Source organism: Ranitomeya variabilis, chromosome 6 (genome assembly GCF_051348905.1).
Source record: "Ranitomeya variabilis isolate aRanVar5 chromosome 6, aRanVar5.hap1, whole genome shotgun sequence".
NCBI lineage: Eukaryota > Metazoa > Chordata > Amphibia > Anura > Dendrobatidae > Ranitomeya > Ranitomeya variabilis.
The window spans coordinates 525,351,484-525,374,665 of record NC_135237.1 but is presented as its reverse complement, the minus strand read 5'-3'; the positions used below and the strand labels follow the sequence as shown (position 1 = coordinate 525,374,665).

The 23,182-nt window shown below is 44.5% G+C and overlaps 1 protein-coding gene across 1 annotated transcript in view; it reads right to left on the bottom strand.

The window, feature by feature from the left end:
* PKHD1L1 (PKHD1 like 1) overlaps positions 1–23,182 on the bottom strand; it is a 210,714-nt gene that overhangs the window by 115,734 nt on the left and 71,798 nt on the right. Inside the window, exons 24-30 of the mRNA XM_077271084.1 lie at positions 22,154–22,311; positions 20,486–20,630; positions 16,964–17,121; positions 6,921–7,043; positions 3,627–3,726; positions 1,490–1,609; positions 398–559 (exon numbers count right to left, since the gene is read on the bottom strand). Coding sequence (XP_077127199.1) covers positions 398–559; positions 1,490–1,609; positions 3,627–3,726; positions 6,921–7,043; positions 16,964–17,121; positions 20,486–20,630; positions 22,154–22,311 — 966 coding nt within the window. The remainder of the gene's footprint in view (positions 1–397; positions 560–1,489; positions 1,610–3,626; positions 3,727–6,920; positions 7,044–16,963; positions 17,122–20,485; positions 20,631–22,153; positions 22,312–23,182) is intronic.

Here is a 23,182-nt window from a genome sequence, read left to right as displayed (position 1 = left end):
GATCCCACCCCTGACAGAGACCCTACTGTCTCTTCCTCCACAACACCCTCTGCCACTAGGTGTTGCTTCGTCCAATCCAGTCAGCTTTCTGATCTAACTTCCTGCCTGACCCCCAGTTTACCCACTATGGTGGGGAGTGGCCTAATGAATAGAACCCTTAGCTCCCCCCGGAGGCCCGGCTGTGAAATGTATTGGTGTCTGTGATACCTGATCAGATGAACTCCTTCAGTGCCATCGGACGCACCGTAGCTCCCCATAGTGGCGGAGCCACAGTACTGCAACGACCAGGACTCTGGGGCGCTGCAATAGCATAACATATAGTACCATATATAAAATGCATAAAATAGAATATAACAGGACTAGTCTAAAGTAGAGGATAAAGGATCTACTTAAGTACCTGCAGAGCTTCCTGATGATGGAGTGATTGAAGAGACAATGATCTGACTAGTAAAAGTCAGATTTCCTCCTTGAGAATCTGCAAATCCAAGCTCTGCAATATACACTGAGATCGGGAACGTCCCAGCACTTGCTTTCTCAACCTGACATCGTATCATAGTATCTACATGTAAAATACACCCAGAAAAAAAGACCACATTAACTTACACTGAATAAATTATATATATATGACCTGTGATACTATACATGTAATTATCATTAATAATATGCCTACGTGGTGAGCAGCCGATTGCCGTGGGTCCACTTTCTGATAATATCAGTAATCAGCAGGGGCCAGTTACAAACAGTGGCCACTACAGGGGAAATTTAGTATTGCATGCGGTCAATGTAAATAAATGTGTGACCAGGTAGAGTCTACCAGAGTTGGAGCTCCTCATATTTAGTGACTTTCCACTTTGACTAAAAGAGCCAGTTCTGAGTGAAGGTCCCTCTCTTTAACGTACATATTTCCCATGTTTGGCTTTTTCTTTAACTCCTGTGATATGTGTGACCACCTTTCCATTCGTACTCCAGTGGAATATGGCGACTGGCCTATCCAGTTGTACTATTTATTTTTAGTAACATCCATTTTTGAGTAATATGACACAACTATAGGTTTGTCCTTTACATCATATCGAAATCTCAAGATTCTGGAGGCACAAATTGTGTAGTACCTTAGATGCCACCCATCAGGTAGACACTGCCCAACTGTGCGTGTCGTCTTATCATTTCTACAGCAAAGTTTATATATTACACATATAAACTTTAAGACAACCAAGTTAACAACAGTTAAAAGATAGGGGGTCTTGAGTCGGGGTCCTCATCTATGATGTGTCCTATGCTTAGCTGTTTTTGTAAGTCCTTTAGACCTGTGAATGTGCATGGCCACCTCATCATTCCTTCTCAATCTGGATGTTGCAGTCTGCGACAGCTCTAACAGGTGGAGCAAGGGTCAGTTGACTCTCATTTTGACAATGTGTTCAGGTCCCATAGGTGAGACTATAATAAGCTGACGTCATATCCTGTCTAAGATAAGAATACTATTTTAACTTACCAGTGAGGTCAAGAATGGTGCAAGTGATATTTCCGGCGGTCACATAGGTTGTGTCATTGGCAGTACTGTTAGAAAATCCAGTCCCATTGATTATCAAGAACTCTTCTTCTCCATTGACATCTAAAATGAAATAGTTATTACCATACTGGCCATTGTCGTCAGAATGAACTGCTCTTGAAAGAAGAACTCCACCTTTGAACCGGAGATCACAACAGTCCGTCATTGGATTGTTTCTACATCAAACATTAAGTATCTGTCCAAACATTCCACCTTTTCTTGCACTAATTTTGAGTTACATACTTTGTCTTGTCATCTACTAGAAATACACACAAGGTCAAAATTGTTGGTGCCCCTGGCTTAATGACAGAAAAACCCACAATGGTCACAGAAATAACTTGAATCTGATAAAAGTAATAATAAATAAAAGATCTATGAAAATTAACAAATGAAAGTCAGACATTGCTTTTCAACCATGCTTCAACAGAATATAAAAAAAATAAAACTCATGAAATAGGCTTGGACAGAAATGATGGTACCCTTAACTGAATATTTTGTTGCACAACCTTTTGAGGCAATCACTGCAATCAAACGATTCCAGTAACTGTCAATGAGACTTCTGCACCTCTCGACAGGTATTTTGGCCACTCCTCAAGAGCAAACTGCTCTAGTTGTCTCGTGTTTGAAGATTGCCTTTTCCAGACGGCATGTTTCATCTCTTACGAAAGATGCTCAATAGGATTTAGGTCAGGGCTCATAGAAGGCCACTTCAGAATAGTCCAATGTTTTCCTCTTAGCCATTCTTGGGTGTATTTAGCTGTGTGTTTTGGGTCATTATCCTGTTTCAAGACCCATGACCTGTGACTGAGACCAAGCTTTCTGACACTGGGCAGCACATTTCTCTCTAGAATCCCTTGACAGTCTTGAGATTTCATTGTACCATGCACAGATTCTAGACACCCTGTGCCAGATACAGCAAAGCAGCCCCAGAACATAACAGAGCCTCCTCCATGTTTCACAGTAGGGACAGTGTTCTTTTCTTGAACTGCTTAATTTTTCCATCTGGGAACATAGAGCTGATGTACATTGCCAAAAAGTTTAATTTTTGTCTCATCTGTCCATAGGACATTCTCCCAGAATCTGTGTGGCTTGTCAACATGTAGTTTGGCAAATTCCAGTCTGGCTTTTTTATGACTTTTTTTCAACAATGGTGTCCCCCTTGGTTGTCTCCCATGAAGTCCCCTTTGGCTCATACAACGACGGATGGTGCGATCTGACACTGATGTTCCTTGAGATTGAAGTTCACCTTTAATCTGTTTAGAAGTTTTTCTGGGCTCTTTTGTTACCATTCGTAATATCCATCTCTTTGATTTGTCATCAATTTTCCTCCTGCGGCCATGTCCAGGGAGGTTGGCTACAGTCCCATGGATCTTACATTTCTGAATAATATGTGCAACTGTAGTCACAGGAACATCAAGCTGCTTGGAGATGGTCTTATAACTTTTACCTTTAACATGTTTGTCTATAATTTTCTTTCTAATCACCTGAGACAACTCTTTCCTTCACTTCCTCTGGTCCATGTTGAGACACACCATGTCACCAAACAGCACAGTGAGTATCTGTAGCCCTACAGGCCCACTCACTGATTCCAAGATTGTAGACACCTGTGATGCTAGTTAGTGGACACACTGTGATTTAACATGTCCCTTTTGTCACATTATTTTCAGGGGTACCATCATTTCTGTCCATGCCTATTTCATGAGTTTTATTTTTTTTTTTTATTCTGTGGAAGCATGGTTGAAAAGCAATGTCTGACGTTCATTTGTTCATTTTCATAGATCTTTTATTTATTATTACTTTTGTCAGATTCAAGTTAGTTCTGTGACCATTGTGGGTTTTTCTGTCATTAAATGAGGGGTACCAACAATTTTGACCATGTGGGTAGATTGTCTGAGCTCAGGTGAAAATGATACAATCAAAGCCATACACGTTAAATTTATATTGACCAGTCCTGGTCATTTTGGGTGGAATCAGATGATGTAATGGGTATGAAGGCAGCATGACAAATGTCAACTTTGATCAATTTATATTTTAAATAATACCCTAAACATAGGAAAAATGTTTGTACATCCATATTTACCCATATTCACAGAATAGATGATTGGCGTATGTTTCTGATCCCAGGTGTAGTCACAGTTTCCGGAACACTTTGAAGGGATCCCATTTATGTAGACTTCAACCTAAAATATTTCAAGTATGGATATATTGTCAAAACTGAACAACTACCGCAACCCCCCAAAAAAATAATTAAAGTAAAATTAAATTTCAAGATTTTGACCCCTATTCATCAAAACAATTTTGCCAGAATTTTGCCGTAAGTTGCTTTGAAAAGTTGCAAAATGTTTGTGAAACTAGAGGTTGCACAAAATCTTAGGACTTTTGACATTTTCATGCCAGCTTCTCCCATCTCTTACAAAATGGTTAAAGCTGGGGTGAGATGGGGGCAAGACGGGGACGTAATGTTATCGTTTCTCTAATTCATGAAGAGATATGGCGTTCCTTACACCAGGAATCTTTCTCCATTCCCTCAATGGAGTAAGATTTGTGATGAGCCACACTGAGGCGCATGCCGCTAGTTAGATGCTCTTGATTCATTTAATAATAGCAGGATCCAATCTATCCACATAAATGTAAGCTTCAATATAGGAGTGAATTCACATTAGGTAGGTTCCCAGGAATGAGAATCGCCTTATCGTGGCTGCTGTGCACACATCAATAGGCAAATTTATCTGCTAAGTATTCACAATTTTTTCCTGGGGATATTAACTGTGTGAGACAGGTAATGACTGACAGCCCGCTCTCTTGATCTACATGTCTCACGCTGATAACACCTCCTTTCATTTAAAGTAATCTTGGGAGGCAGATTGTCAGGGAAATCTATGTCCGGCCCATAGATCTTAACAGCTCATTTACATATTTTAATAATGTGGATGTCTCTGGAATATGACATCGGATCACTGATATCAAGGCATCATCTTATTCAACTTTCTATGACATACAGTGGGGCAAAAAAGTATTTAGTCAGTCAGCAATAGTGCAAGTTCCACCACTTAAAAAGATGAGAGACGTCTGTAATTTACATCATAGGTAGACCTCAACTATGGGAGACAAACTGAGACAAAAAAATCCAGAAAATCACATTGTCTGTTTTTTTATCATTTTATTTGCATATTATGGTGGAAAATAAGTATTTGGTCAGAAACAAAATTTCATCTCAATACTTTGTAATATATCCTTTGTTGGCAATGACAGAGGTCAAACGTTTTCTGTAAGTCTTCACAAGGTTGCCACACACTGTTGTTGGTATTTTGGCCCATTCCTCCATGCAGATCTCCTCTAGAGCAGTGATGTTTTTGGCTTTTCGCTTGGCAACACGGACTTTCAACTCCCTCCAAAGGTTTTCTATAGGGTTGAGATCTGGAGACTGGCTAGGCCACTCCAGGACCTTGAAATGCTTCTTACAAAGCCACTCCTTCGTTGCCCTGGCGGTGTGCTTTGGATCATTGTCATGTTGAAAGACCCAGCCACGTTTCATCTTCAATGCCCTTGCTGATGGAAGGAGGTTTGCACTCAAAATCTCACGATACATGGCCCCATTCATTCTTTCATGTACCCGGATCAGTCGTCCTGGCCCCTTTGCAGAGAAACAGCCCCAAAGCATGATGTTTCCACCACCATGCTTTACAGTAGGTATGGTGTTTGATGGATGCAACTCAGTATTCTTTTTCCTCCAAACACGACAAGTTGTGTTTCTACCAAACAGTTCCAGTTTGGTTTCATCAGACCATAGGACATTCTCCCAAAACTCCTCTGGATCATCCAAATGCTCTCTAGCAAACTTCAGACGGGCCCAGACATGTACTGGCTTAAGCAGTGGGACACGTCTGGCACTGCAGGATCTAAGTCCATGGTGGCGTAGTGTGTTACTTATGGTAGGCCTTGTTACATTGGTCCCAGCTCTCTGCAGTTCATTCACTAGGTCCCCCCGCGTGGTTCTGGGATTTTTGCTCACCGTTCTTGTGATCATTCTGACCCCATGGGGTGGGATTTTGCGTGGAGCCCCAGATCGAGGGAGATTATCAGTGGTCTTGAATGTCTTCCATATTCTAATTATTGCTCCCACTGTTGATTTCTTCACTTCAAGCTGGTTGGCTATTGCAGATTCAGTCTTCCCAGCCTGGTGCAGGGCTACAATTTTGTTTCTGGTGTCCTTTGACAGCTCTTTGGTCTTCACCATAGTGGAGTTTGGAGTCAGACTGTTTGAGGGTGTGCACAGGTGTCTTTTTATACTGATAACAAGTTTAAACAGGTGCCATTACTACAGGTAATGAGTGGAGGAAAGAGGAGACTCTTAAAGAAGAAGTTACAGGTCTGTGAGAGCCAGAAATCTTGATTGTTTGTTTCTGACCAAATACTTATTTTCCACCATAATATGCATATAAAATGATAAAAAAAACAGACAATGTGATTTTCTGGATTTTTTTGTCTCAGTTTGTCTCCCATAGTTGAGGTCTACCTATGATGTAAATTACAGACGCCTCTCATCTTTTTAAGTGGTGGAACTTGCACTATTGCTGACTGACTAAATACTTTTTTGCCCCACTGTATATGCCCATATAGACAGCTTAGCATGGTTGATCCTACTGACAGATTCCATTTAAAGGGGCTTTCACACCATAGACATCAAATCTTCTAAAATGACTATTAAATATAGTAAAAAGTGAGAAAAAAGTTTTAAAAAATATGAAAAATAGAAAAAAAAAACAAAACAAAAAATTATCCGACTTTTGCCCCATTAAAAATAAAATGATTGAAAAAAATACACATATTTGGTATCGCTGCATTTGCAAAAGTCTGATCTATGAAAATATTAAAATAAATTAATCCGATCGGTAAACAGCACAACGAGAAAATAAATCAAAATGCCAGAATTCCTTTTTTTGACTGCTGCAAAATTGCATTAAATTGCAATAAGATGCGATCAAAACATCATATCTACCCCAAAATTGTATCAATATAAAAGTAAACTCAGTGCACAAAAAATTAGCCCTCACATATCCCCATATCACGGAAAATGAAACCTTTACGTGTCTCCGAAAATAGTGACATAAGCAAATCTTTTTTTCTTACAATTTTTCTTTTAAAAAAAAATGAACGGTGTCATTCAAAATTACAACTCGTCCCGCAAAAAAACAAGCTTTCGTATGGCTATGGAGACGGAAAAATAAAAAAAAGTTATGGCTCCTGGAATAAGAAGAAAAAATAAAACCACAAAAATAGAAAATTTCAAGGTTGTAAAGAGCATATTTTGCACCCTATTATTACAACACCATCTTTACAAGTATCAGTATACAGTAATGTCAGTTTTCTTTACCTGTGGGTTTCCATTTGGGGTTCTCACAAAATCTCCAAGCAGGTGTTGACGAAACAGGCCTCCGTCAGTAATTTTTTGTGCATTGGCTGTTGCTTGTACGCCGGTTATCTTGGAGTCATTTACCTAAATAATACAGACAGCTTAGACTTAGATACAGAGAAGTAGTATTTCCTGAAAACAATGTGCATTTCTATTATGTTCATTAGCAACACTAATTATAGAAAATGTCCTTCTAATCAACCTCACTATGACTGTAAGGCACCTGTCTGATGCAGGAGCTCTCCCTCACCGCTGTCTACGGCAGGATCACTGAGCTATAAGATGATGAACCTACACCAGTTTGTAGACACCACATAATGGACTGTTGTAGATAGGCCCTTGTTTATCGTGGGTGATCGAGCTTCATGCTCGAGTCCCCGCCCCGCATGATTCATGGCTGTTAGACAGCCAATAAACGTTTGGGAATAGCCTGCTGTATGGCCGGCAATCTACGCATGTTTATTGGCTGTCTAACAGCCGCAAATTATGCGGGGCCGGGACTCGAGCATGAAGCTCGATCACCCGCGATAAACAAGGGCCTATCTACAACAGTCCACTGCACAATCCAATGGCGACTTTAACATCTGGTTAACAGTTGCAAGATCTGAACCTACCTTCGACTGTATTGGAGCTAGGTAATTATGAGGCTGTGCCATCATTATATATATGTCATGACTCAGGACGGGGTGGTTCTGCTCCGTCCTGGTCAGGTTAGGGTGAAGTTTGTCCGCCTCTCTTTGGTTCTGGGGTGGCTATTTAATGCTGTTAGTTCCTGGGTCCAGTGTCAGTGATACTTCTGTTTACTCGGCTAGAGTTTGCTGACCCAGGTTATGTGTCTGTGATCGCTGTTCCTCTGCGTGTGTGAGTTTCACTGTGCATGACCCGGTTTGTCCCTTTACTATTGTCTCTGTCTTCCTGCTCGGTACTGATTCGTCCCTCCTGGTATTCTGACCCCTTGGCTCTTCCCTGTTTACTCGTCTGTCTTGCCCTTGGTTACCTCGTACTTGTCTGGTTTCTGACCCTTGGCTTTGTTTTGACTTGGTTATTCGGTTTGCTCATTTTTCTCGGTTCTGTCTGTTCGTGGGATAGCTCCACCCATTTGGTCACATGACCGGATTAGCTCCACCCCCTGTGATTACACGATCGGCCTAACTCAGGTCCTGTGCGCTCTACACACCTCGGCCTTCTCGCTCCTTGTGTATCGGCTCATGTTCTCGGCAAGCATCCCTGTCATGATTCCCCAATGGCATGGGAACATCAGAAACACAAAAATAACAGACTAGCTCTCGGGTGATGGAAACTCAAGCTGACCGTGACCTAAATCTACCACACAACTAACAGTAGCCAGGAAGCATTCCTACGGCTGCCTAGATGCCATGCGCCAGCCGGAGAACTAACTACACCTGGAAGAGGAAGGAACAGACCTGGCTTACCTCTAGAGAAATTCCCCAAAGATGATAGTAGCCCCCACGTATATTAACGGTGAGTTCAGAGGAAAAGACATACACAGTATGAAGGTAGATTTAGCAAAGCGAGGTCCACTTACTAGATAGAGGAAGGATACAAAAGAGGACTTCACGGTCAGCTGAAAAACCCTTTCAAAAAACCCATCCTGAAATTACTTTAAGACTCCTGTGTCAACTCATGACACAGGAGTGGCAATTTCAGTCCACAAGAGCTTCCAGTAACAGGAAATGACAAAACTGTAAACTGGACAAGAAAAACAAAACAATAAGGACAAGAGTCCACTTAGCTGATCAGCAGACTAGTAGCAGGAACATGCAACTGAATGACTCAGGTTACAATGATGACCGGCAAGGAAGTGACTGGAGAGCAAGGCTAAATAGGGAACTCCCAAAACTGATGGAAGCAGGTGAGCTGAGGCAGAAAAGCACACACAAGTCTCCAGTACTACCAGCCACCACCAGGGGAGCCAAAAAGCGGATCACAACAGTACCCCCCCCTTAAGGAGGGGGCACCGAACCCTCACAAGAACCGCCAGGGCGACCTGGATGAGCCCTATGAAAGGCACGAACCAAATCCGAGGCATGAACATCAGAGGCAGTTACCCAAGAATTATCTTCCTGACCATAGCCCTTCCATTTAACCAGGTACTGGAGTCTCCGCCTGGAAATACGGGAGTCCAAGATCTTCTCTATAACGTACTCCAATTCACCCTCAACCAGCACAGGAGCAGGAGGCCCAGCAGAAGGAACCACCGGCACCTCGTATCTCCGCAACAACGACCGATGGAACACATTATGGATAGCGAAAGATGCCGGAAGGTCCAAACGAAAGGAAACAGGGTTAATAATCTCCAAAATCCTATAGGGACCGATGAACCGAGGCTTAAATTTAGGAGAAGAAACCCTCATTGGGACAAAACGGGAAGACAACCACACCAAGTCCCCAACACGAAGGCGAGGACCAACCCGACGCTGGCGGTTAGCAAACCGCTGAGTCCTCTCCTGGGACAAATTCAAATTGTCCACCACTTGTTCCCAAATCCGATACAACCGATCCACCACAGCATCTACTCCAGGACAATCCGAAGACTCCACCTGACCAGAAGAAAAACGGGGATGAAACCCCAAATTGCAAAAGAAAGGGGAAACCAAAGTGGCAGAACTGGCCCGATTATTAAGAGCAAACTCCGCCAATGGCAAAAAGGCAACCCAATCATCCTGATCCGCAGACACAAAACACCTCAAATACGTCTCCAAAGTTTGATTAGTTCGCTCCGTCTGGCCATTAGTCTGAGGATGGAAGGCAGACGAAAAAGACAAATCAATGCCCAACCTGGCACAGAATGCCCGCCAAAATCTAGAAACGAACTGGGTACCCCTATCAGAAACGATATTTTCAGGAATACCATGCAAGCGAACCACATTTTGAAAAAACAAAGGAACCAACTCAGACGAGGAAGGCAACTTCGGCAATGGCACCAAATGAACCATCTTAGAAAAACGGTCACACACCACCCAGATAACAGACATCCTCTGAGAGACAGGAAGATCAGAAATAAAGTCCATCGAGATGTGCGTCCAAGGCCTCTTCGGAATAGGCAAGGGCAACAACAACCCGCTAGCCCTAGAACAACAAGGCTTGGCCCGAGCACACACATCACAAGACTGCACAAAAACACGCACATCACGAGACAGAGATGGCCACCAGAAGGATCTAGCCACCAAATCCCTGGTACCAAAAATTCCAGGATGACCCGCCAGCGTAGAAGAATGAACCTCCGAGATGACTCTACTGGTCCAATCATCAGGAACAAACAGTCTACCAGGTGGACAGCGATCAGGTCTATCCGCCTGAAACTCTTGCAAAGCACGTCGCAGATCTGGGGAAATAGCGGATAATATCACCCCATCCTTAAGGATACCTGTAGGTTCCGAATCACCAGGGGAATCAGGCTCAAAACTCCTAGAAAGGGCATCCGCCTTCACATTCTTAGAACCTGGCAGATATGAGACCACAAAATTAAACCGAGAGAAAAACAACGACCAGCGCGCCTGTCTAGGATTCAGGCGCCTGGCAGACTCAAGATAAATCAGATTCTTGTGATCAGTCAAAACCACCACCTGATGTCTAGCACCCTCAAGCCAATGACGCCACTCCTCAAATGCCCACTTCATGGCCAAAAGCTCCCGATTACCGACATCATAATTTCTTTCGGCGGCAGAAAATTTTCGAGAAAAGAACGCACAAGGTCTCATCACTGAGCAATCGGAACTTTTCTGCGACAAAACCGCCCCCGCTCCGATCTCGGAAGCATCGACCTCAACCTGAAAGGGGAGAGAGACATTGGGCTGGCGCAACACAGGGGCAGACGAAAAGCGGCGCTTAAGTTCCCGAAAGGCCTCCACAGCGGCAGAGGACCAATTGGCAACATCAGCACCCTTCTTAGTCAAATCCGTAAGAGGCTTAGCAACACCAGAAAAAACAGTTATAAATCGACGATAAAAATTAGCAAAGCCCAAGAACTTCTGAAGACCCTTTAGAGAAGTAGGCTGCGTCCAGTCACAAATAGCCCGAACCTTGACAGGGTCCATCTCAACAGAAGAAGGGGAAAAAATGTACCCCAAAAAGGAAATCTTTTGAACCCCAAAAACACACTTAGAACCCTTTACACACAGAGAATTCTCCCGCAAGACCTGAAAAACCCTCCTGACCTGCTGAACATGAGACTCCCAGTCCTCAGAAAAAATCAAAATATCGTCCAAATACACAATCATAAATTTATCCAGATATTCACGGAAAATATCATGCATAAAGGACTGAAAAACTGAAGGCGCATTAGAAAGGCCGAAAGGCATTACTAAATACTCAAAGTGGCCCTCAGGCGTATTAAATGCGGTTTTCCACTCATCCCCTTGCTTAATTCGCACCAAATTATACGCCCCACGGAGATCAATCTTGGAGAACCACTTAGCCCCCCTTATGCGAGCAAACAAATCAGTAAGCAGCGGCAACGGATACTGATATTTGACAGTAATTTTATTCAGGAGTCGATAATCAATACAAGGCCTCAGCGAGCCATCCTTTTTAGAGACAAAGAAAAACCCAGCTCCTAAAGGTGATGAAGAAGGACGAATATGTCCCTTTTCCAGGGACTCCTTAACATACTCTCGCATGGCAGCATGCTCAGGTACAGATAGGTTAAACAAACGACCCTTTGGAAACTTACTGCCTGGAATCAGATCTATGGCGCAATCACACTCTCTGCGGGGAGGGAGAGAACCAATTTTAGGCTCTTCAAAAATATCCCCAAAATCCGACAAAAATGCAGGAATCTCAGAGGGAATAGATGACGAGATAGGAACCAAAGGTATGTCCCCATGAGCCCCCCGACATCCCCAGCTTAACACAGACATAGTTTTCCAGTCCAGTACTGGGTTATGAGATTGTAACCATGGTAATCCAAGCACTAAAACATCATGTAAATTATACAACACGAGGAAGCGAATCATCTCCTGATGGTCTGGAGTCATACGCATAGTCACTTGCGTCCAGAACTGTGGTCTATTACAAGCCAGAGGTGTAGAATCAATACCCTTCAGAGGTATAGGAACTTCCAGAGGCTCCAAATCAAACCCACAGCGCCTGGCGAAGGACCAATCCATGAGACTCAGAGCGGCGCCAGAGTCCACATAGGCATCCACGGTAATAACTGATAATGAACAAATCAGAGTTACAGACAGAAGAAATTTAGACTGTAAAGTGCCAATAGAAACAGACTTGTCAACCTTCCTAGTACGTTTAGAGCATGCTGATATAACATGCGCGGAATCACCACAGTAGAAGCACAAGCTATTTTTGCGCCTATAATTCTGCCGCTCGCTTCTTGACAGAATTCTGTCACATTGCATTTTCTCTGGCGTCCCTTCAGAAGATACCGCCAAATGGTGCACGGGTTTGCGCTCCCGCAAACGCCGATCAATCTGAATCGCCATTGTCATGGACTCATTCAGACCTGTGGGCGTAGGAAACCCCACCATGACATCCTTAACGGCATCAGAAAGGCCCTCTCTGAAATTTGCCGCTAGGGCACACTCATTCCACTGAGTAAGCACAGCCCATTTACTAAATTTTTGGCAGTATATCTCAGCTTCATCTTGCCCTTGAGACAGGGCTATTACAGCTTTTTCAGCTTGAATCTCCAAATTAGGTTCCTCATACAGCAACCCTAAAGCCAGAAAAAACGCATCCACATTGAGCAACGCAGGATCCCCTGGTGTCAATGAAAATGCCCAATTCTGAGGGTCACCTCGCAGCAAAGAAATCACAATCTTAACCTGCTGAACAGGATCTCCAGAGGAGTGAGGTCTGAGAGAAAGGAATAATTTACAATTACATTTGAAATTCAGAAACCGAGATCTATCTCCGGAAAATACCTCTGGTGTAGGAATCTTAGGTTCAGAAATAGGAGTACGTATAACATAATCTTGTAAATTCTGAACCTTCGTAGCAAGATTATTTAAACCTGCAGCCAAACTCTGAGGGTCCATCCTTAAACCGGAGAGATCAGAGCCATTCAAGGATTAGAAGGAGAGAAAGGCAAGGCTGTAAATAGAGCAGAAATACAACTGAGCCAACTAAGTAGCAAACATGAGAGGAAAAAAAAAAAAAAAAAAAATCTACAGACTTCTTTTACTCTCCTTTCTTCTGCCAATTACTTTAACAGCGGCCGGTCATACTGTCATGATTCCCCAATGGCATGGGAACATCAGAAACACAAAAATAACAGACTAGCTCTCGGGCGATGGAAACTCAAGCTGAATGTGACCTAAATCTACCACACAACTAACAGTAGCCAGGAAGCATTCCTACGGCTGCCTAGATGCCATGCGCCAGCCGGAGAACTAACTACGCCTGGAAGAGGAAGGAACAGACCTGGCTTACCTCTAGAGAAATTCCCCAAAGATGATAGTAGCCCCCACGTATATTAACGGTGAGTTCAGAGGAAAAGACATACACAGTATGAAGGTAGATTTAGCAAAGCGAGGTCCACTTACTAGATAGAGGAAGGATACAAAAGAGGACTTCACGGTCAGCTGAAAAACCCTTTCAAAAAACCCATCCTGAAATTACTTTAAGACTCCTGTGTCAACTCATGACACAGGAGTGGCAATTTCAGTCCACAAGAGCTTCCAGTAACAGGAAATGACAAAACTGTAAACTGGACAAGAAAAACAAAACAATAAGGACAAGAGTCCACTTAGCTGATCAGCAGACTAGTAGCAGGAACATGCAACTGAATGACTCAGGTTACAATGATGACCGGCAAGGAAGTGACTGGAGAGCAAGGCTAAATAGGGAACTCCCAAAACTGATGGAAGCAGGTGAGCTGAGGCAGAAAAGCACACACAAGTCTCCAGTACCACCAGCCACCACCAGGGGAGCCAAAAAGCGGATCACAACACATCCCTGGCCTAAACCCCGGTGACACTATCCCCGTGTCACTACAATATATTTATGAAAAAAATTGTATTTTTGAATTTTTGTATTTACTCCTATTAGAAATATTGAATAATCATAATGCTATGTTTGCTTTTTGATAAGGATGATGTCAGCAGACATCAAAGCCATGCAAAGCCAGCAGAGATAGAGGAACCTAATTTTACTGCTGTGTGCTGCTACCGTGACAAAAAAACAGATGGCTATGAAAGCACAGTAAGTCTGTCATGATAGCTGCACACAGCAGTTAAATTACATTACTCCATCCTGCTTGGCTCTGTATTTACGGTCTCCTGATATTCACTCCTCTAGAAGACCAACATCCAGGATAGGAGACTATACCTTTACTGCTGAGTGCAGAAACTCTGACAGAAGGATAAAAATGTATTGTGCATGCTCAGCGACTCACAGACAGTTACATACAAAGACAGGAGTCAGGAGCCACCTAGAGACAGCTATATATAAAGAGAGGAGTCACCTACAGACAGTTATATACAGAGTCAGGAGTCATCTAGAGACAGTTATGTACAAAGTCAGGAGTCACCTACAGACAGTTATATACAAAGTCAGGAGTCACCTAGAGACAGTTATGTACAAAGTCAGGAGTCACCTAGAGACAGTTATGTACAAAGTCAGGAGTCAGGAGCCACCTAGAGACAGGTATATACAAAGACAGGAGTCAGGAGCCACCTAGAGACAGTTATGTACAAAGTCAGGAGCCATCTAGAGACAATTATATACAAAGTCAGGAGCCACCTAGAGACAGTTATATACAAAGACAGGAGCCGTCTAGAGACAGTTATATACAAAGTCAGGAGCCGTCTAGAGACAGTTATATACAAAGTCAAGAGTCACCTAGAGACAGTTATATACAAAGTCAGGAGCCACCTAGAGCCAGTTATGTACAAAGTCAGGAGCCACCTAGAGACAGTTATATACAAAGTCAGGAGCAATCTAGAGACAGTTACATACAAAGTCAAGAGCCACCTAGAGACAGTTATATACAAAGTCAGGAGTCACCTAGAGACAGTTATATACAAAGTCAGGAGCCACCTAGAGACAGTTAAATACAAAGTCAGGAGCCATCTAGAGACAGTTATATACAAAGTCAGGAGTCACCTAGAGACAGTTACATACAAAGTCAGGAGTCACCTAGAGACAGTTATACACAAAGTCAGGAGCCACCTAGAGACAGTTATATACAAAATCAGGAGCCACCTAGAGACAGTTATATACAAAGTCAGGAGTCATCTAGAGACAGTTATATACAAAGTCAGGAGCCATCTAGAGACAGTTATATACAAAGTCAGGAGTCATCTAGAGACAGTTATATACAAAGTCAGGAGTCACCTAGAGGCAGTTGCAGCGCCCCAGAGTCCTGGTCATTGCAGTAATGTCGTTCTTCCACCAGGGGGAGTGATATTACGTCTGAAGGCAATAAAGGAGATCTCTTTGCCAGGTATCACAAACCACACAACACACTTCACACTCCAGGCCGCCAGGGGGAGCCATGCTCCTATCTATTAGGGCACTCCTCACAACTAGGTAAAACTGGCAGTCTGGACAGGAAGTTAGGCAGAAGCGAGATGGGCTTCACCCAGTGAGCTGCTATCCGGGCTCGGCTCAGGTAGTGGGTCCCTTACAGGGGTGGGATCCTGTCAGAGGCCTAGACAGAAGGCCACGGAGCTGCACCTGCCCCACGTGCGGCAGCATCCTAGGAAAGAGATATTGAAGGGATTTGCGTTGCAGAGAGTGAGAAACGAAGTCATAGCAAAAGGAGAGGAAACCAGAAGGAGTTCTGCCCTGTAAAAGGCTGCCTCCTTCTGAGGCGCAGAAGCCGGTAGCCGGAACACCGAGGGAGTCATCGTCTCCAAGCCTGGCTCCAGAGACCGGCAGGACAGCTAGTTCCATATTAGTTGCCCGACCTTATACCCAGGAGGCACGGTGGCAACTGCGGAGGCCGGGGCGTGATAGAGTCTCTGTAAAAAGCCTCAGGCCATCAGTCATATGGGTTTGTCCTATCCTATCCATCAGGGGGACAGAGAGAAAGAGACATAACATCTAGAACACCTACAGCAGTTGTGAGGACCTTATGAGAGGCTCAGCAGTAAGGTACTACAATACACAGGCGCTAGAGGAAGGCTATTGATTTCCACCTGGATAAGGGGGACTCTGGATTTGCCTTCAGACCGGCCGGACTCTGCCTACCCTGTGGTCTGGTGCTCTGGACTGTGGACGCTGAAGACTTCAGTAAAGGTAAAGAGACTGTAACCTTGTGTCCTCGTTCTTCACTGCGCTTCACACCATCCACCCTCTACACTCTGGGAAGCCCTGGGGATACACATCACCTGTGGGAAGGTATACCATCTAGCTGCCATAACATCACCCCAGCAGACCCCTCAGCAGCGTCGGTCACCCTGACCGAATACCACAGGTGGCGTCACGAACATTATCCCTTTAAAGACCTTTCCCCCATTTACAACGGACGTCCCTAGGGCCACGGACTGGGTCAGCCACCGTGACATCCCCACTCAGAACCGAAGGACCCGGTACCGAGTACCCCATAGCCCTACTGGGGGCGCTCCACAGTTATATACAAAGTCAGGAGCCACCTAGAGACAGTTAGTATTTAGAGCATCTGGAGCAGTTGTGATTGTAGTAGGTAGGGTTATACTTTAGCTAGGTGGGTCTGTAGGGGCATGGGCCACTGACGCTGAGTTCTAGTGGGGGCGCTCCCAACATTCTCTACCTTAGCTATGGCTCGGGTGGCAAACTGAATGCCCTTCCTTAGCGAAAGTCTAGGTATGACTGTGTATTAGGTATACATATAGAAGCCAGTCTAATTAGACTAATATGGTGTGTCACGTACAGTACTGCCTCAGTTCTGTCACATCTGACAATCCAAGCTATAAGTTCTAACAGGTTAAACTAAATAAAATAATCTAGATACCACTACACCCCTCACTATTGATAAAGCAGGTCTACGGGCCATGACCTGGTAGGATGAGCTCCGAATATTGATAGATAATAAACATGTGTACCTGTAAGAGCGGCTGGTATCCTGTAGCTGTTAAGAATTTGACCTGCATATTGTATCCTCTGCAATTCCCATAGCTTGAAACAATGGAAACTTGTCCCATCTCCGGAATGGTCTCTAAGGCATATTTCAGATCGGTGCTTGAGATGTCTACACTGAGATCTATAGGACGACCAAAGAAGAGGATTATAGACAGAGTATACGTATAATAATATCATGGAAACATTGGTTTATCGGTTATAAGGCCAGTCTTAGGGTGTTGCACCCCAAGGTGGACCAGTTGCCCCAAGTTGAAGGGGTAGGACATGAAGGTCCTGTAATGTAAGCCTGCCCCCTGTCAGTTGGACATTTATTACTTATTGTATATCAGTTGTTAAGTGTCGAGTTCCTGCCGCTGCACAGGGGGAATCTCCACCTCCGCTGCGGTCTCCCATTCTTCTCCAGCCGCAGTGGAGCCTGCTCAGCGGAGACGTCGGTTGCAGCGTCTGGCTCAGTCAGATACTGTGCGCTTGGTTACTGCTGATCTTCCAGGTTCAGCCATTGTAACCAGCACTGATCAGTAGTGTTGAGCGATACCGTCCGATACTTGAAAGTATCGGTATCGGAAAGTATCGGCCGATACCGGCAAAGTATCGGATCCAATCCGATACCGATACCCGATACCAATACAAGTCAATGGGACTCAAGTATCGGACGGTATTCCTGATGGTTCCCAGGGTCTGAAGGAGAGGAAACTCTCCTTCAGGCCCTGGGATCCATATAAATGTGTAAAAGAAAGAATTAAAATAAAAAATATCGCTATACTCACCTGTCCGACGCAGCCTGGACCTCAGCGAGGGAACCGGCAGCGTTGTTTGTTTAAAATTCGCGCTTTTACTTGGTTACGTGAAGTCCCGGCTTGTGATTGGTCAGGGCGGCCATGTTGCCGGGACGCGGACCAATCACAGCAAGCCGTGACGAAATTACGTCACGGCTTGCTGTGATTGGTCCGCGTCCCGGCAACATGGCCGCCATTAACCAATCACAAGCCGTGACGTCACGGGAGGCTGGACACGCGCGCTTTTTAAAAAGCGCGCGTGTCCAGCCTCCAGTGACGTCCCGGCTTATGATTGGTCACGGCGCCATGTTGCCGGGACGCGGACCAATCACAGCAAGCCGTGACGAAATTACGTCACGGCTTGCTGTGATTGGTTAATGGTGGCCATGTTGCCGGGACGCGGACCAATCACAGCAAGCCGTGACGTAATTTCGTCACGGCTTGCTGTGATTGGTCCGCGTCCCGGCAACATGGCGCCGTGACCAATCACAAGCCGGGACGTCACGGGAGGCTGGACACGCGCCCATTTTAAAAAGCGCGCGTGTCCAGCCTCCCGTGACGTCACGGCTTGTGATTGGTTAATGGCGGCCATGTTGCCGGGACGCGGACCAATCACAAGCCGTGACGTCACGGGAGGCTGGACACGCGCGCTTTTTAAAATGGGCGCGTGTCCAGCCTCCCGTGACGTCCCGGCTTGTGATTGGTTGCGCCGCGGTCAACCAATCACAAGCCGGGAGGCTTGTATAATACATCAGCTGAGAGGTGATACATGGGAATGTGAGACACATCCTGCAAATTCGACCAAACTTATTATGCAATAATTGATGTTTTGACAACATTGGCAGTTTCCCCTTGTTTGGTTTAGTTCATCCTCACTCATTTTGTGCGCCGCGGTCAACCAATCACAAGCCGGGAGGCTGGACACGCGCGCATTTTAAAATTTTAAAATGCGCGCGTGTCCAGCCTCCCGGCTTGTGATTGGTTGATCGCGGCGCAACCAATCACAAGCCGGGACGTCACGGGAGGCTGGACACGCGCCCATTTTAAAATGCGCGCGTGTCCAGCCTCCCGTGACGTCACGGCTTGTGATTGGTTGCGTCTCCCATGTGACTGCGACGCAACCAATCACAAAGCCGGGACGTAATTTTAAAATCCTTAAGGACCTGAAATTACGTCACGGCTTGCTGTGATTGGTTGCGTCGCCCATGTGACTGCGACGCAACCAATCACAACGCCGGAACGTAATTTTAAAATCCTGAAGGACCTGAAATTACGTCACGGCTTGCTGTGATTGGTTGCGTCCCGGTCACATGGGCGGCACGCAACCAATCACAAGCCGGGACTCACGTAAAGGAAAGAAAAGCGCGAATTTTAAACAAAGAACGCTGCCGCTTCCCTCGGTAAGGTGCAGGCTGCGTCGGAAAGGTGAGTATAGCAATATTTTTCATTTTAATTCTCTCTTTTACACATTTTTACATTAATGTTGTTTCGATACCGATACCCGATATCACAAAAATATCGGATCTCGGTATCGGAATTCCGATACAGCAAGTATCGGCCGATACCCGATACTTGCAGTATCGGAATGCTCAACACTACTGATCAGTGGCGAGCAGATGCTCCTGGGACTAAGTCCTGCTTTTCCTCTACTGAGCATGCCCAAGGGAAGACCTCTCATTGGTGTTCGGGTGTCACAAGCTCAGGTCCTGAAGCAGCTCCTATTGGACCACTAGGAAGGTCCCGGAGAGCTTCCTCTATAAAAGGTTTGCATGGCCGTACAGCCATGCGCTAGTATAAAACAGTAATTGTGTGTGTGTTGATGTATGCCTGTTCTGGTGAAAGCTCCGAATCATTCCCATCTCTAGAGTTGATGAATGTTCGCGAATGTTGGAGCTGCCTAGTGCCAGAAAGTGCCATCCAGCACCAGGCACAATCTATACTGCGTCTATCCAGCAGTGACCGCCAGTGCGTTGCTGTACGCACTCTGTGCGGCTATCTCCAGTTTCTCTTGACAATCCGTCAGTGTAGGGTGGGAAATCCCGCTTGATCCCAGCATCTGACTCAGGGCGTCCTCAGGCGCGGGCTCAAAAGCCACCAAGGGTCAGAGTGGGATCAATCGCCGGCATAGTGGGGGTGAATTGCAGGGATCCCACTAGTATCCATTTGCTGCACCCCATGACTGCTAACAGGGCACAGCGTTACCTTTATTCCCAGCGACTCTGTGAAGCAACAGAGTTCGATCCTATACAGACCGGGTGACGGAACCCGTGTCTATTCTGGCGTAGTACCGCCATATAGTGCTGCCATTTACTAGCAGCAGGTTCCACTCCTGCACGGTGGACCCCGGGCTGCGAATGCACCTTTATTATCATTATATTTACTCGGTGCATTCCGCCTGCCCTAACATCAGTTCACCTTGAAATGGAACAAATCCTGCCCATTTGTCCCATTAGGACATGTGAACACTATATGTGGGGGTTCATGGGGTGATCAGCTGATCACCTATACTCTAGGTGGGGTTGCTTCTGATGAGACATTTTCAAGGGGATGTCCCAATAGGACTACTCAATGTTAAAATAAAGCATTGCTGGCAGTTAACTGATTTCCGTGGGAAAATATTGACCCTGAAGACGTTCCTGTTGTCATAAAAACTTGAGCAGAGAGAAGATAAGTCCAACTAGATTAATGATGCTTGAGATGTAACCCTACCACTTGTTTCTCTTCCATAAGCCCGAATGCTGAATGTTCCTCCAATGGGCGGGGACGCTGTCTGGGTTCGATTTATCTGGATCTTTGTATCTTGGGGCCAGGATGATGTGGTATAGATTGCTGAATCTGTAGTATTGAGAATGTTCTGTGTAAAGAAAAAACATATCATAGTAAGTATTGATAGGTATTGGTATCAGATAACCAGCAGCCTGTCATTCACTATTTATTCTTGCCATCAGTGCAAAGACGGATGGCTGTATGGAGGCAGACACATATCCAGGCTCGGACTGGCCCACAGAGGAGCAGGTGAATTTCCCGGTGGGCCGCTCTGCAGAAGCACCACAATATATTTGATTCTCTATGAACAGACTAAGCCACTATCTCATCATTCATTCAACCTAGTTAATTATGACATAGAGGCATAGGTATATTTGTGAATGAGGTTAATGTTATATTTGCATGTAGATGAATAGTAACCCCCAGAATCGATGTGTTACTTGTGGGCCCTTAGCACCCCAGTCCGGCACTGTAATTAGCATTGTACTGACAATGTAACATGGTGCAATTGGTTCCCATTTGACCCTCCGAAATATGCTTCTGGATGCTAGGGCTGAGTTTGATAATGTCACATCCCAACACTGCTTTCGAGGTTTTTTGTCCGGCTCCCGAAGAACCTTCCAATTTTTCTGGTCCAGATAACGTATTAAATTAATGAGTACAGAATTTTTGACTGTGCGCAATATGCTTATAAACACATGTTAAAAACATATGGAATGTGAAAAACACTTTTAATATCATACTTTCACACTTACATAAAAGTAGGGTATGCTGTTCTTGGATGCGCCAACTGATTTTTGTCACACAGACATCAACTTTCCTAGAATGTCCTGAAGGCCCCGGCAAAAAGAGAGACATCTGCTGGACTCATGAAGTCACTAAATGTCCGGGGTGCCACCTAATCCCCGTTCTATACCCATGTTATTCATTAGAAATGTTGTATGTTTTTGCCTTGTGCTGGAATGCTTCATTATTACACTGTCTAACAAACCCTCGTAAAGGGCTATTCCCAAGATTACAAGGTATCGTCACCAGATAAGACAGGTGATCCATGTCAACTCTGCACGATGACCTTAACCAGCAGATACATGATGAATTCTCATGCCCACGAACAATTTTTTAGACTAGTCCTATCCATGGTTTTAAAGGATAGCACTCGTACCTGTGATGTACTATGAGGCCGTGCACAGGTCCAACTTTTACCTTGGATCAGGTGTCAAAGGTCCATGAAAAAATAAAATCAGATTGCACTCAGATGACACATGACACTTTTTTCTTCTCCCCACGTCCAAGAAAAACTGATTGCACTCTTAGCAAACCACCAGAGGTGGTGAAAATGATCGTGGGAACCTACCACTGGGGAGCGGGCACACACTGTGGCTGGCCATGCGGCCCAGGCTTCTCTCATCAGCAGTGCACTGCAGGACCTTTAGTGTTACCGTTTTTATATACCAGAAATATAATAAATGGCCTGGTTCACTTTTCCATAGTGAGAGATTTAGGATATATATATATATATATATATATATATATATATATATATACAGTATATATATCTATATATATATATATAATATCCTTTGTGCTACTCGCTCACAATCCATCACCCACCTCTGCAAATCCAGCAGCAAAGAGTGGAAAATTGTAGGCACAATCAAATGGATTTACAGTGATGGTATACTGGGTTTTTGATGCGCCATCTGATCTGGCCACGTTGACATTATTTATAAACTTTCCACTTTCTGATAAGGCAGGTCTCCTCCTGTGCACTGCAATACATAACAGAATCAGAAAATGGTCAGATCTGCAGAGAAAAACAAATGTCCCCCGCACGATATGATTGTCATTAGCAATGTGAACATTGATCCACATGCTACAAACTGAACGATTAATGATTCTTACTATTAAAAAAAAGAAAAAGCTAATCAGTTGAGATAACTCTTTAAGAAGCATATTTTACAAATGTAATAAAATCACATCTTAATTTGTTGTTTTGTTTTTTTTGTAAGACTCAAAGGGAATGTGTCACCAGATTTTTGCTATCTCATCGGAGAGCAGTATAATGCAGGAAAGTGATGTATCACTTAGGTTTCTGGGTGCAGCAGTTGCAACACAATCAGAAAAACTCAGCCCACACCACAGCTTTCTATGTACATAGTCTTTTGACAGTGAGCTGCTTATCAGAGGAAGGGGCGTGGTCAGATCAGGGTTCACGGGAGCTTTAGTCCAGGCAGTGATAATCTCCTGCTGATAAAACATTCATTGTATAGAAACTACAGCACACAGCCTAATATGTGACACATCCCTGAAATCTGTGTCTCGGCCCCTAGCTCATGCTGCCCTCAGATTACATGGCAAAAACCTGCTGACACATTGTCTTTAACCCCTTAATGACCGCCAATATGTCTTTTAACTGACCTGCGATATAAGAGAATAGCCTCCCCATACAGGTGACAATCCAGCAGTTGTCAGCTGTTCACTATAGCTGACAATTTGCTGTATGAGCCACGATCAGTGTTGGCACTGTCCAAATCTGTTTAACTCCTTAGATGCTGCTGTCAATAGTGACTACATCATTATAAATGGTTAACAGAGTGTGGGGGCTCCCTCTTCTATCACAATTGGTGCCCTCAGATCATG